This window comes from Oncorhynchus masou, chromosome 6 (assembly GCF_036934945.1).
Source record: "Oncorhynchus masou masou isolate Uvic2021 chromosome 6, UVic_Omas_1.1, whole genome shotgun sequence".
Lineage (NCBI taxonomy): Eukaryota > Metazoa > Chordata > Actinopteri > Salmoniformes > Salmonidae > Oncorhynchus > Oncorhynchus masou.
The window spans coordinates 78,955,256-78,971,020 of NC_088217.1; the positions used below are offsets into that span (position 1 = coordinate 78,955,256).

General features: G+C 45.5%; 1 protein-coding gene across 2 annotated transcripts in view; it reads left to right on the forward strand.

Annotated features, from left to right (window-relative positions):
* Positions 1-543: 543 nt before the first annotated feature.
* The window catches only part of LOC135542726 (rho guanine nucleotide exchange factor 7-like), a 30,031-nt gene continuing 14,809 nt past the window's right edge, over positions 544-15,765 (forward strand). The window contains exons 1-6 of one of the 2 annotated variants that reach the window (XM_064969868.1): positions 544-1,164; positions 6,088-6,171; positions 9,371-9,455; positions 12,503-12,636; positions 12,859-13,060; positions 14,667-14,755. In XM_064969868.1, coding sequence (XP_064825940.1) covers positions 1,000-1,164; positions 6,088-6,171; positions 9,371-9,455; positions 12,503-12,636; positions 12,859-13,060; positions 14,667-14,755 — 759 coding nt within the window. In that variant the 5' untranslated portion in view covers positions 544-999. The remainder of the gene's footprint in view (positions 1,165-6,087; positions 6,172-9,370; positions 9,456-12,502; positions 12,637-12,858; positions 13,061-14,666; positions 14,756-15,765) is intronic. The other variant, XM_064969869.1, reaches the window with a different exon arrangement.

Sequence of the window (15,765 nt, forward strand, 5' to 3'; positions counted from 1 at the left end):
TATTAGTGAGGTCGAGTTCCCCTGGTTTCATATGCTGTTATTAGTGAGGTCGAGTTCCCCTGGTTTCATATGCTGTTATTAGTGAGGTCGAGTTCCCCTGTTCCCTGATTTCTTTTTTCAATAACTGTTAAATCATGAAATGTCATGAATTTCTGCAGAATGGGTGGATGGCTGTATTTTAGTACCCTGTTAAGTTGTTTTTCTTTGTTAATGCAAATCTATACATTTATAGTGCACAGCAAATGTAGATTGTGTTGTACAAATGGCAATAATAGCTATTTGAATAGAATAATAATAATAATGTAATCACCCTCAAGGTAATGGAGATTTTATATTCTGCAGACAGGGGGCGCTACAGTTCATTCTAACGTGGGATTCGGTAGTCCTAGAAATTAAATATTGTAGTCCTTGTAATAAACCGTGTATTACGCAAATATTTATATTTCTACACGTTAAAACACAGTTTAATACCGATTGAATAAGTAAATACAATAATCTGAGCGTTAAAACGCAGTAACCCACTCTGAAATCTAATATCATGGATTGTATTATAAGAAGCTATCATTACAGCAATTTTTAATAGTTGATGTAGACCCAGCTACCTCATGCAAACTTATGCAAATAATTACGAGTAAAATATTAAACCGCCAACAGGGGGACAGTCTCTAAAAGCAGTTATAGTTTTACATCTTTGTGATGTCATTCTCTGTTGGAGCATTTCGCGGCAGCAGGCGACACAGGTTGGGGGAATAACGAGAGAGAGGGGGGGCAGTGGACAGTTTACCAGGCGTAAAAGACTGGGAAACGAAGCCAATAGACAAGCTACAATTTTAAAAGAAGAAAGCAGCTGTCCGTCAACCTCCAAAAACGCAGTCATGTTATCTTTATCCATTAGGATATGTTTTTATTCGGAATAGGCGATTATTCTCCAATCACATTGTTCTCTTCTCCCAAAACATCCCAGGATAGGATAGAGTGGATGTTATTGTCATAATAACCATGAATTCGGCGGAACAGACGGTAACGTGGCTGATAACGTTGGGGGTCTTGGAGTCACCGAAAAAGACAATTTCTGACCCTGAAGGATTCCTGCAGTCTTCTCTCAAAGATGGGGTTGTCCTGTGCAAGCTGGTGGAGCGATTGCGCCCTGGTTCTGTTGAGAAAGTAAGGTCATATCTTGTTGCCTGGATGTCTCACCTCTGCCTTAGACAACTATTATATGGAACTTGAATAATTAAACATTGGTATTAGTGTGTCTTTGTTGTTGTAGACCTCAAACCGATCCTAGTTAGATCATTAACAGGGGGGTTATTGTATGGAGTAGAGTGGAATTTCCGGACAGATGTCCGTGTGTCTCACTTCAGCATTAGTTTGCATTGACAATGAGATACCTATTCCCAATATAACCTATTAAGTGAGTAATAACGCAATTGTATTCACATTGGCTACACATGGCATTAAAGTCCCATGTTTTTTTCTAGATTGAAAACAGACGCTTTTTAAAAAAGAAAACATGTTTGTTTATCGGAGTAATTATGGACATTTGGCCACTGCGTTTATTTTTATTCCACCAACATAATGTTGCTATAATAAACGGGTGTTTTTGGTTCGGATCGACTGCTATAATGGGGTACACAACAAATAGATTCACATGAGTGGTCCGCCATTGACTGCAATTTCAATTTCACTCAGAGGAAGCCCCCTCCCTCTCTTTTAAAGGAACAGTGTTGTTTTAACATTATTTAGCCATCAGAGTAGACCACTTATATAGGCTTACATTGTAACATTGCGAAACGCATTAGCCTACTGATGGGACTCCCAATTATTCAGTGAAACCCTCATTTAAGGGTTATGGAAACACCATTGTATTAGGGACAGTTTTTTTATTTTAACTAGTCAAGTCAGTTAAGAACAAATTCTTATTTACAATGACGGCCTACCCCGGCCAAACCCTAACGACGCTGGGCCAATTGTGCGCCGCCCTATGGGACTCCCAATCACGGTCGGGTGTGATACAGCCAGGGTCTATTGTGATGCCTCAGGCACTGAGATGCAGTGCTTTAGTCTCGGGAGACCCTATGGGCTTCACTTTTATGCATTCTTGTTGTTGTTGTAAAGCATTTCAAAATATACAATATAGAAACCCGAGTATATAATGGAGTACCTCTCTCTTACCCAGTGCCTGGGCTTACCTCCGCTGTACCCGCACACCACCATACCCCTGTCTGCGCATTATGCCCTGAATATATTCTACCAAGCCCAGAAATCTGCTCCTTTTATTCTTTGTCCCCAACGCTCTAGGCGACCAGTTTTGATAGCCTTTAGCCGCACCCTCATACTACTCTTCCTCTGTTCCGCGGGTGATGTGGAGGTAAACCCAGGCCCTGCATGTCCCCAGGCACCCTCATTTGTTGACTTCTGTGATCGAAAAAGCCTTGGTTTCATGCATGTCAACATCTCCCTAAGTTTGTTTTACTCACTGCTTTAGCACACTCTGCTAACCCTGATGTCCTTGCCGTGTCTGAATCCTGGCTCAGGAAGGCCACCAAAAATCCTGAGATTTCCATACCCAACTATTACATTTTCCATCAAGATAGAACTGCCAAAGGGGGAGGAGTTGCAGTCTACTGCAGAGATAGCCTGCAAAGTAATGTCATACTTTCCAGGTCCATACCCAAACAGTTCGAACTACTCATTTTAAAAATTACTCTCTCCAGAAATAAGTCTCTCACTGTTGCCGCCTGCTTCTGACCCCCCTCAGCTTCCAGCTGTGCCCTGGACACCATTTGTGAATTGATCGCCCCCCATCTAGCTTCAGAGTTTGTTCTGTTAGGTGACCTAAACTGGGATATGCTTAACACCCCGGCAGTCCTACAATCTAAGCTAGATGCCCTCAATCTCACACAAATCATCAAGGAACCCACCAAGTACAACCCTAAATCTGTAAACAAGGGCACCCTCATAGACGTCATCCTGACCAACTGGCCCTCCAAATACACCTTCGCTGTCTTCAACCAGGATCTCAGCAATCACTGCCTCATTGCCTGTATCCGCTACGGATCCGCAGTCAAACGACCACCCCTCATCACTGTCAAACGCTCCCTAAAACACTTCTGCGAGCAGGCCTTTCTAATCGACCTGGCCCGAGTGTCCTGGAAGGATATTGACCTCATGCCTGGTTATTCTTTAAAAGTAACTTCCTCACCATTTTAGATAAGCATGCTCCGTTCAAAAAATGCAGAACTAAGAACAGATATAGCCCTTGGTTCACTCCAGACCTGACTGCCCTCGACCATCACAAAAACATCCTGTGGCGGACTGCAATAGCATCGAATAGTCCCCGCGATATGCAACTGTTCAGGGAAGTCAGGAACCAATATACGCAGTCAGTCAGGAAAGCAAAGGCCAGCTTCTTCAGGCAGAAATTTGCATCCTGTAGCTCTAACTCCAAAAAGTTCTGGGACACTGTAAAGTCCATGGAGAACAAGAGCACCTCCTCCCAGCTGCTCACTGCACTGAGGCGAGGTAACACGGACACCACCGAAAGATCCATGATTATCGAAAACTTCCACAAGCATTTCTCAACGGCTGGCCATGCCTTCCTCCTGGCTACTCCAACCTCAGCCAACAGCCCCCCCCCGCAGCTACTCGCCCAAGCCTCTCCAGGTTCTCCTTTACACCAATCCAGATGGCAGATGTTCTGAAATAGCTGCAAAACCTGGACCCGTACAAATCAGCTGGGCTTGACAATCTGGACCCTCTATTTCTGAAACTATCCGCCACCATTGTTCAACCGTTCGCTGCCTGCACCCGCACGCCCGACTAGCATCACCACACTGGATGGTTCCGACCTAGAATATGTGGACATCTATAAGTACCTAGGTGTCTGGCTCGACTGTAAACTCTCCTTCCAGACTCATATCATACATCCCCAATCTAAAACCAAATCTAGAGTCGGCTTTCTATTCCGCAACAAAGCCTCCTTCACTCACGCCGCCAAACTTACCCTAGTAAAACTGACTATCCTACCGATCCTCGACTTCGGCGATGTCATCTACAAAATAGCTTCCAATACTCTACTCAGCAAACTGGATGCAGTTTATCACAGTGCCATCCGTTTTGTCACTAAAGCACCTTATACCATCCACCACTGCGACTTGTATGCTCTAGTCGGCTGGCTCTCGCTACATATTCGTCGCCAGACCCACTGGCTCCAGGTCATCTACAAGTCCATGCTAGGTAAAGCTCCACCTTATCTCAGTTCACTGGTCACGATGGCAACACCCACCCGTAGCACACGCTCCAGCAGGTGTATCTCACTGATCATCCCTAAAGCCAACACCTCATTTGGCCGCCTTTCGTTCCAGTTCTCTGCTGCCTGTGACTGGAACGAATTGCAAAAATCGCTGAATTTGGAGACTTTTATCTCCCTCACCAACTTCAAACATCTGCTATCTGAGCAGCTAACCGATCGCTGCAGCTGTACATAGTCTATCGGTAAATAGCCCACCCAATTTTACCTACCTCATCTCCATACTGTTTATATTTATTTACTTTTCTGCTCTTTTGCACACCAATATCTCTACCTGTACATGGCCATCTGATCATTTATCACTCCAGTGTTAATCTGCTAAATTTTAATTATTCGCCTACCTCCTCATGCCTTTTGCACACAATGTATATAGACTTTTTTTCTACTGTGTTATTGACTTGTTAATTGTTTACTCCATGTGTAACTCTGTGTTGTCTGTTCACACTGCTATGCTTTATCTTGGCCAGGTCGCAGTTGCAAATGAGAACTTGTTCTCAACTAGCCTACCTGGTTAAATAAAGGTGAAATAAAAAGAAAAAGTATACAAACATTACAAACAACAGTCAGGGAGATAGACAATACATCAAGACAGTGGTGGGAAAGGTACCCAATTTTCATACTTGAGTAAAAGTAAAGTTATATTAATAGAAAATTACTCAGTTTAAAGTGAAAGTCACCCAGTAAAATACAACTTGAGTAAAAGTTTAAAAGTATTTGGTTTTAAATATACTTAATTATCAAAAGTAAATGTAATTGCTAAAATATACATAAGTATCAAAAGTAAAAGTTTAAATGATTTCAAATTCCTTATATTAAGCAAACAAGACAGCTCGATTTCTTATTATTTTTTACAGATAGCCAGGGGCACACTCCAACACTCATACATCATTTACAAATGAAGCATTTGTGTTTAGTGAGTCCGCCAGATCAGAGGCAGTAGGGATGACCACGGATCTTCTCTTGATAAGTGTGTGAATTGGACCAGTTTCCTGTCCTGCTAAGCATTCAAAATGTAACTAGTACTTTTGGCTGTCAGGGAAAACGAATGGAGTAAAAAGTACATTATTTTCTTTAGGAATATAGAGGGGTAAAATTAAAAGTTGGCCAGCATATATATAGTAAAGTGCAGATACCCCCAAAATTACTTAAGTACTTTACACCACTGTATAAAGACTAATTAGTTACAAACATTAAACGTTTTGATAGCTATCTTGTCATGAGAAGAAGAAATCGTGTTTATTTGTTGCCTTGACAATTTAACCGAGGGAGGGGAGGGGGGGGGGGGACGTAATATCTGTCACACACCCACAGAGCAAGAATGTACCTGCCCTTGTGCACTTGCAATTTATGCACAATTGGGAAAAGTTAACAACATAACTACAACAACAACAGGGTCGAGGTCTTCGAAATCATAGCCAATTGACGATAGGCCTAATAAGGAGAGCAATTGTTAGGTTATTAAAGGTTATGAAGCATGTGATTGTCACTACTGATATAGTTGCGGAGGGTTCTGTTTGCACAGGTAGGCACCAAAAGGTGTAGCCGCAGGGTTCTGGTTTTCACGGTGCAATATGCATACCACGTCATTTCCTCTCCTACTAATCCGATTTCTCGATGGAAGATTGAGAGGTCTTTTAGAAACACCGATTGGAGATTTTAGTTTCACACTGACATCGTGGATCTGTACCGTCTTTTGCAAAACCGAGAACGAAACAGGTTACCTACGTACGGCTCGGGGATTTACTTCATTAAACATTTAACTCCCTTCCACACAGATCTTCCAAGAACCAAGGAATGATAGTGAGTTCCAGAGCAATATAAAGGAGTTTCTGAAAGGCTGCGGGTCCTTCCGAGTGGAGGTGAGTCATTTAACCTGCTTGCTGCTCTGTAACTTTGTTGTAAATATCGACAATACAACGCGCTCTAAACATGACTGAAAACACTGTATCAACATTTAATTTGATCAACACGTGAGCCTGCCCCATGGGACGTTAGCACAGCCCAGTTGTACTAGCCTACAAGCAGAAATACTACAGTTGCAGCCTGTCGCCCTTTGGATACTAGTCTGGGTTTTAATTTGTATTTCTAACATAGTGTAACAACATTCCAAACTAATACTACCCTACGCAATGTGTAGGGTTAGGGTAGAATGATTTGGTCGCCATGATTTGGCCGTTTAACTAAGAAGTTTACCATATTACAACTTGATGTTTGATGGTTCCTCATCCTGAAAATATTCTATGGGCAGAGAGAAACTGCCATCCGTGCTTCAGTTCTTTACACAGCCATTACAAACTTCAACTGACATTAGCCACTTAGCTAAAAAGTAATGGAAGAGATGGGGGCAATCAACTCCATATTTGGTTTGATGTTACTTAAAAGTGATTTGGCCATAACAATCTAATAAAAACATGCTCACTAATTAGCTGAAGTTTGTAATGGCCGTGTAAAGAACTGAACCATGGATTCTAGTTTTTTCCTGGACTATAGACTATTTTCAGGGTGAGTTATTCTGCATATTGAGCTGTCCTGGTCAATATGCAGAACAAGGGAATTTAACTGGGCACATCTACTGTCATGAGTAGCCAAGAGCCATAGTTCAGTCAGTCAATACCATGAACCCTATTTCAACATTACAAAACACTTTCACATTCTACTGTGTGAAACCTGAGTTTACATTTACATTTAAGTCATTTAGCAGACGCTCTTATCCAGAGCGACTTACAAATTGAGTTGTTGGAATTCTGTTTTAAAGCACAGATAGCTGCACAGTATGCCAAGAGATGCCATCACACAATTTTCTATTTGTCATGGAAACAAGATTTGCCTCAAACTTCTGAGATATTGTGTGACTTGGCAGGTGCCAAGTAAACATGTAAACAAAGGTGTGATCTGAACAGCCTCCTGATTTAAATCTGTCTGGGAACGTAGACAGCCCACTACTCCTGAAAATATACATTTGTACACCTTGTAGTAAAGTACTTGCCTTACCATGGCCTAGTTCTTGTGAATGCCTTGTCTCATCTCGACCCTGTTACTGACTGCTTCAAAACCAGGCCTTATGGAAAGACTGTGACCGCTCTGTTCCAGTGTTCACACGATACCACTGAGAATGAAGCAGTGTATTGGCATGCATCCAAGTGCTATGCTAGTGTGGATATTGGCCTGTGACTCATACCTACCAGGAGTGAGAGCTGCTGGACAGTTATATCTCATGACTGCTCACTGCAGTGTTGAGGCTGGGCTGCAGCAATAGTAACTAGCATGGCCTTTAGCACCCAACTCAGGTCTGTCTGTCTTTGTCTGGTCCTGTCTGTCTGTCTGGTCCTGTCCTGTTGTCAGTCATGCCTAACTGAATCAATACAGTTTATGCAAGAGGTGGTGCTGGGGGGGTTTCATGAGAATGTCAACCCAACCAATGGATTTTCCAACAAGGTCGATTAGGTCGCAAGGCTAAATTCCAAATTGATCAGACATGGACATACACTGTAGTGTGAAGGAGCAATAAGCTGTCATGATGGCCATGGTAGATTATTGTCCCAAAACAACCCCTACCTTATAGACATTCATTCCTAATAGATCTCTTCACTCTAGAGACCACATTGAGTCCATCCACCATATTGCTTAATACATCCATGTAGTTCTCTGTCAGATCAAGAATAGGTCATACAGAAGTGTGTGTGTGTGTAGGATTAGAGAGTAAGGGGTGGTTAGGACGGGTTTAGGTGTGTTTGTGTGTGTGTGTGTGTGTTGGTTAGAGAACATGATGAGGCAGAGATTAGAGATGGCTCAGACTGCTGATAATCCCCCAGACTGGCCCTTGGTGGTTAAAGGGTAGGAGTGAGGGTGTTTGTGTCCAGACTAAGGGGGCTGGTGGGTAGAGGGTAGGACTGTGTGGGTGCTCAGCCATAAGTGTGCCACAGTGAGTGCTGGACCAGACTGAGTGAAAACTGCCCTCAGAGCAGAAGCAGCATGTAGGGCTGAGGAAACCAATGACACTGTTGAATTACCACTCAGCTATGAAAATGACCTAATATTCTGACAGGGAAGTAGACCTCGTAGAGCTACTACACTTACTGCCAGGCCAAATGGTGCTGAACACAATAGAATAGCAGTAAGTAAACTGGGGTGTTGGCCTGGTTGTGCAACAGAGTTAGCACATCTCCTGCTGTGGCCCAGTCACCTGGTACACTTAGTCACCTTAGGAAGCCTGATGAAATCCTGTATTTGTACTACAGAATTAGCTAGTAATCTGATAAATACGGTCACACCATATCCTGCCAGGCCAGGGCACGCATAGCGTTTCATGTTGGCTGTGTCTATCTAATAGTCATTTAATCAACTCTGACAACATGTAGTTTAAAGAGACACTCAGGCCAAATGAGCCGTAAAACTTGAAGGAATACAATGAATGGGGTCAGATGTTTGCTGCCAGACTTAGGTGTTGGCACTCCTGTCCTAAAGGTCAAGTTCAAATATTAAATGCCCAACATTGCAGGTAGCAATTATTTTGTAATTAATACAGCATGAAGTGTCCTGTGTGTATTAGTGGTTGATTCCCAGTTAGACAGAGGGTGGATCTCAACATGACACTCACATTTCTGACCTGTCTGGACTGAGAACAAAGAGAGGGAGAGCAGGATGTCCTTAGCTCTGTGGCTTCCTTCCTGTGGTTGTCTGTGGTACCATGCACTGCGCTGTCTAAATCCCAGCGTCTGTACAACATCTCGGTAATGCTTGGGTAGATTATGGCTGAGTTCTGCTGCCTGTGTCAATCAGTAGTTGTTTTAACTCTGTGATATTCTCCAGGCCTCAAACCTAGGCCTCTTACTGTGAGAAATCTCTTTACCGACATTACACACATCACTGTACTATGGGAATGTCTGGAAGTTCCGGTGTCAGGTTATCATCACCAGAACCAGAGGAAATATGACAAGACCTTTACGCCGTTGCAATGTTATGAAACAGTTGTTTGATTTCAGTCAGTTATATAGATATTTTATTTTAAACAAGTATTGAAAAGCTAAAGGATATCTCTCCTCTCCCTCCTCTTCTCAGCCATTTGAGGTCAATGACCTTCTCCAGGGACTGAACTTCACCAAGGTGCTCAACTCTCTGGTGGCACTGGCCAAAGCCACCGAGGGTAAGTGGACTGAGACAGAAGTGTGTCTGGGGTGATTCATGGAAGGTTTCCTGTTTTCTATGCAAATCCATACCTGTGAAGTCCCAGATGTAACCTCTAGTCTCTATCAGAGTGGGCGTTGTGTGTTATTAGGCCTGTGTGTGTGTCCGTGTAGAATGATGGGTGCCCGTTGCAGCATGTTGTGTTCTTCACTCACATTAATGTGTGTTGAACCTAAAGTAGCAGGTGTAAAATAAACTCCTGAAACTAGATCCCCCACATTCTGTCAGGGGGAGGTTCTCTTCTGCTCTCTTCAACCAATCCAGTAAATGTGGGGGAGGAGTTAAGATGGAGTGACGCCTTGTTAACGTCCGAAAGCGGAAGTCACGTCACAGGCTCTCTTCCATTTCCCTGATAACCGGTTCATCTGGTTGTTGACGGCCCCTCCGAGGCTAATGTGTGTGTCCTCATCCCTCTCTCTCTCCTCCACAGACATAGGAGTGGGCAGTGACTCTGTGTGTGTCCTCATCCCTCTCTCTCTCCTCCACAGACATAGGAGTGGGCCGTGACTCTGTGTGTGTCCTCATCCCTCTCTCTCTCCTCCACAGACATAGGAGTGGGCAGTGACTCTGTGTGTCCTCATCCCTCTCTCTCTCCTCCACAGACATAGTGGGCAGTGACTCTGTGTGTGTCCTCATCCCTCTCTCCTCCACAGACATAGGAGTGGGCAGTGACTCTGTGTGTGTCCTCATCCCTCTCTCTCTCCTCCACATACATAGGAGTGGGCAGTGACTCTGTGTGTGTGTGTGTGTCCTCATCCCTCCCTCTCTCCTCCACAGACATAGGAGTGGGCAGTGACTCTGTGTGTGTCCTCATCCCTCTCTCTCTCCTCCACAGACATAGGAGTGGGCCGTGACTCTGTGTGTGTGTGTGTCCTCATCCCTCTCTCTCTCCTCCACAGACATAGGAGTGGGCCGTGACTCTGTGTGTGTGTGTCCTCATCCCTCTCTCTCTCCTCCACAGACATAGGAGTGGGCAGTGACTCTGTGTGTGTCCTCATCCCTCTCTCTCTCCTCCACATACATAGGAGTGGGCAGTGACTCTGTGTGTCCTCATCCCTCTCTCTCTCCTCCACAGACATACGAGTGGGCAGTGACTCTGTGTGTGTCCTCATCCCTCTCTCTCTCCTCCACAGACATACGAGTGGGCAGTGACTCTGTGTGTGTCCTCATCCCTCTCTCTCTCCTCCACAGACATAGGAGTGGGCAGTGACTCTGTGTGTGTCCTCATCCCTCTCTCTCTCCTCCACAGACATAGGAGTGGGCCGTGACTCTGTGTGTGTGTCCTCATCCCTCTCTCTCTCCTCCACAGACATAGGAGTGGGCCGTGACTCTGTGTGTGTGTGTGTCCTCATCCCTCTCTCTCTCCTCCACAGACATAGGAGTGGGCAGTGACTCTGTGTGTCCTCATCCCTCTCTCTCCTCCACAGACATACGAGTGGGCAGTGACTCTGTGTGTGTCCTCATCCCTCTCTCTCTCCTCCACAGACATAGGAGTGGGCAGTGACTCTGTGTGTGTCCTCATCCCTCTCTCTCTCCTCCACAGACATAGGAGTGGGCCGTGACTCTGTGTGTGTCCTCATCCCTCTCTCTCTCCTCCACAGACATAGGAGTGGGCCGTGACTCTGTGTGTGTCCTCATCCCTCTCTCTCTCCTCCACAGACATAGGAGTGGGCAGTGACTCTGTGTGTGTGTCCTCATCCCTCTCTCTCTCCTCCACAGACATAGGAGTGGGCAGTGACTCTGTGTGTGTCCTCATCCCTCTCTCTCTCCTCCACAGACATAGGAGTGGGCCGTGACTCTGTGTGTCCTCATCCCTCTCTCTCTCCTCCACAGACATAGTGGGCAGTAACTCTGTGTGTGTCCTCATCCCTCTCTCCTCCACAGACATAGGAGTGGGCAGTGACTCTGTGTGTGTCCTCATCCCTCTCTCTCTCCTCCACATACATAGGAGTGGGCAGTGACTCTGTGTGTGTGTGTGTCCTCATCCCTCCCTCTCTCCTCCACAGACATAGGAGTGGGCAGTGACTCTGTGTGTGTCCTCATCCCTCTCTCTCTCCTCCACAGACATAGGAGTGGGCCGTGACTCTGTGTGTGTGTGTGTCCTCATCCCTCTCTCTCTCCTCCACAGACATAGGAGTGGGCCGTGACTCTGTGTGTGTGTGTCCTCATCCCTCTCTCTCTCCTCCACAGACATAGGAGTGGGCAGTGACTCTGTGTGTGTCCTCATCCCTCTCTCTCTCCTCCACATACATAGGAGTGGGCAGTGACTCTGTGTGTCCTCATCCCTCTCTCTCTCCTCCACAGACATACGAGTGGGCAGTGACTCTGTGTGTGTCCTCATCCCTCTCTCTCTCCTCCACAGACATACGAGTGGGCAGTGACTCTGTGTGTGTCCTCATCCCTCTCTCTCTCCTCCACAGACATAGGAGTGGGCCGTGACTCTGTGTGTGTGTCCTCATCCCTCTCTCTCTCCTCCACAGACATAGGAGTGGGCCGTGACTCTGTGTGTGTGTGTGTCCTCATCCCTCTCTCTCTCCTCCACAGACATAGGAGTGGGCAGTGACTCTGTGTGTCCTCATCCCTCTCTCTCCTCCACAGACATACGAGTGGGCAGTGACTCTGTGTGTCCTCATCCCTCTCTCTCTCCTCCACAGACATAGGAGTGGGCAGTGACTCTGTGTGTGTCCTCATCCCTCTCTCTCTCCTCCACAGACATAGGAGTGGGCCGTGACTCTGTGTGTGTCCTCATCCCTCTCTCTCTCCTCCACAGACATAGGAGTGGGCCGTGACTCTGTGTGTGTCCTCATCCCTCTCTCTCTCCTCCACAGACATAGGAGTGGGCCGTGACTCTGTGTGTGTGTCCTCATCCCTCTCTCTCTCCTCCACAGACATAGGAGTGGGCCGTGACTCTGTGTGTGTCCTCATCCCTCTCTCTCTCCTCCACAGACATAGGAGTGGGCAGTGACTCTGTGTGTGTGTCCTCATCCCTCTCTCTCTCCTCCACAGACATAGGAGTGGGCAGTGACTCTGTGTGTGCGCATCACTCATCCTCGTTACGGATCAAGTCGTTTGACTCTCTGAACACTCAGTCTCCCCGCGGACGCTCCTCCAAACTCCCCCACAACCAGTACCGCAGCCTGGTGAGTCATAGAACCCAACAGAACTACAGAAACCAACAGGACTAGAATGAACCATTTGAGGTGGTTCTCACCTGCAGCTTGGGGTTGTTTTCGGTCTCCATTTGTTTTTGCTCCATCCTTACTAAATCAATCTCTTCTTTTTTTCTCTCCCTCTTAATTTCTCCCCTTCTCTCCTGCTCCTCTGTTCCCTTCCTCCGTCGCTCCCTCTTTCCTCCCCACTAGGACATGTCAGAGAGCAGTGGGCAGCGGGTACTGGTGAGGGCCAAGTTCACCTTCCAGCAGACCAATGAAGACGAGCTGTCCTTCAGCAAGGGTGACATGATCAGTGTCTCGCGCCAGGAAGACGGCGGCTGGTGGGAGGGCTCGTTCAACGGCAACAAGGGCTGGTTCCCTAGCAACTATGTCAAGGAGGTCAAAGGCAGCGGTGGGTGTCAGTGATTGGGCGGCTTGGATATTAAGTAGGGATCATAGTTTGTATTGGCGAGTATAAACATTAGGCGCATGCATCTCTATAACAACTTTATAATCATCTATAGCGGCTCTATTACAACTGTATAACTCTCAGAGAAATATCTCCTGTGTTGATGATATCTGATAGTGGTCCCCCCATATAGCTGACTGTACATCTGAATCACGCAGCTAAACCAGGCTGTTGATAGCTGGTGTGATTTACGCACCGTATTTAATGTGGGTCTCTAGGGAATATCCTCTGCCGTTTTTAATGGCTATTTATCAAATACCCATTTCATGCAGTCAGCATTTCCCCCGGCTGCTAGAGCTGTAATAACATGATTTATTTATTTTACCAGGTAAGCTGACTGAGAACACATACGTATTCACAGCAATATATGGTGGTATGCTGCTGGCTAAAGAGAATGATCATGAAGAGAATCATTTAAAACTGCAATATGTAACTTTTTGGGTGTCCAAACCAAATTCACATAGAAATGTTATTTATTGATCAGTCATTCTCACTGAAATCAAGTCTAAGTGCTAGATATGTTCTATGTGCGCTATTTCCATGCTTCCTGTTCTTAAGTTTAGTTTTTGCGTCTTTAGTTTTTTTCACCAGCTTCAAAGAGCCGAAAATACAATATTGATTCTCTACACTATACGTGCTTTTTTTGTCGCATAAACTGAAATTAGGAAAACTATTAGAATTTGAGAAACCAGGAAATAGCGGTGCAATTTATTCGTAGTGCATCTTTTAAAAGAGGAATTACAGAGTGAAGATACGTGTTGCCAATACTAAGCTCACCAAGACATGGCTCTCCACCAGCTTATTCAATGGACTGCAATGTGCAAATCATTACAGATAGAAATGTAATGCAGAATAGAGCTCTGAGTTTGTTCTACACACTATATTTCTATCTGCGTGTTCTATCAGATCATATACAGAAATGTATAGTAGATGTATAAACTGTCTTTGTGCACAGCTGTTGTGCACTATTAATGTAGCTATTGTGCATTATAACGGAGAGGAAGGAAACTGCATGGTTAAACAAAGACGGGACATTCCTTATCCTAGTCTGTGGGTGGGACTTCCCCAAACACACCAAACAGCTCCCAGTGCTTCCCTCTGTTGGCCTACTACCTACCTACACATGATGAACTAATTGGCATTTCTCTATAAGCTCACGGTGGTAACCCACTCCCTTTCTGTATCCAATCAGTCACACGTAAACATGCCCTCTGTCTCTGGCTGCAGAGAGCAAGAGAGCGAGCCACAGTTTTTGTTCCTTTGCTGTGTGTCATGTTGTTCTCTCTCCATTCTGTATGCTATCTCTGCCCCAAGGGTTAGCTACTAAAACACTGCAACATGAATATGTCCCCATTTCTCTGTAGTGCATAGAAAGCCCCTGGTCTGGTTGTTAGCTAAATGAAGCCAGCATCTTTCCCTGCCGGATAACATTGCTTTAAACGCTATTATCAAATGAATGACTTCATTTTTCTGTCCTACTCTCTGTCCTACTTCTACTCTACACTCTCTCTCTCTCTCTCTCTCTTCTCCCCCACCACCAACCACACAGACAACCCAGTGTCTCCTAAGTCTGGCACCCTCAAAAACCCTGTGAAAGGCTTTGACACACCAGCTGTCAGCAAGACCTACTATAACCTGGTGAGAACCCTACACGACCTACTGCACTGAGATCTGAAATACCACGGGGGTTTTAGAATTGAGGCTTTTGCCTGCCGTGTGCAGTAATGTAGGTTGTTTCTTCCGTCTGACTGGCTGCTGGGCCAGCTGTGCCTCAAGGCCCTGTGACTGGCTGCTCCGTTTCTATCTAGTGGTAGCACACTGTCACTATGGTGTGTGTGTGTTGGTGTCTGGGTCAGTGATAGTTCACAGGGACTGTCCTGCCGCCGTGACGGTGATGGGAGCACATTGCATAGCATCCTGGAGGCCCTCTGTTTATTTTGGTGCTGAGAGAAGAGAAGCAGAGGGAGGGGGATATCAACTATTCAAGACACAGGAAAAACTGTCAGGAGAGGAGAGTAGATCTGAGGAGAGTATATGTATTGTCCCAATGAACAACAATACGTTAAGATCCACATGGAGGAATCTGATACAAATCAATACATTATGATTTGGGGAAAGAAGTGAGTAGTTTAATACTAGTCTTTATGAAGACTTGAAGGTAACCTCATCACAGTGTTAAGTTATCTTGTGTTACAAGATCCAAATGAGTTTCAGAGTTGAAATATGAGCCCCACAACATCGGGAGTTAAGTTACCTGGCTGTCCGCCATTAGGGGATGTTAGATGGGTTAAAGCCAACTTAAACCCTCCACCTTCTCCATCCATCCATCTCTGCATCCTTCCTAAAGCCTGCTCTGAACCTAGCCAGTAATGACATGTACTGAAGAGGTCAGTATTTGATGAGAAAAGGATAGCAGTTTATTTCTGTCCTCTGGTTTCTCTGTCTAATGGGCTCCTCAAATGAAAATTAAAGACAAAAAAAAAAAAGTTCTTCAAAAAATGAAGTGAAGAGGACAGGCTTCAGGAAGCAGAATGGGCAGTCTCCCTGGCCCCATTCTGTCAACGAGGGGGAGGTTAGGAGGAGAGAGGGTGGGTCTCCTCTGTGGGGGTGTCTGAGTTCAGTATCTCTGTCCGCCTGTCTGTCTGTCT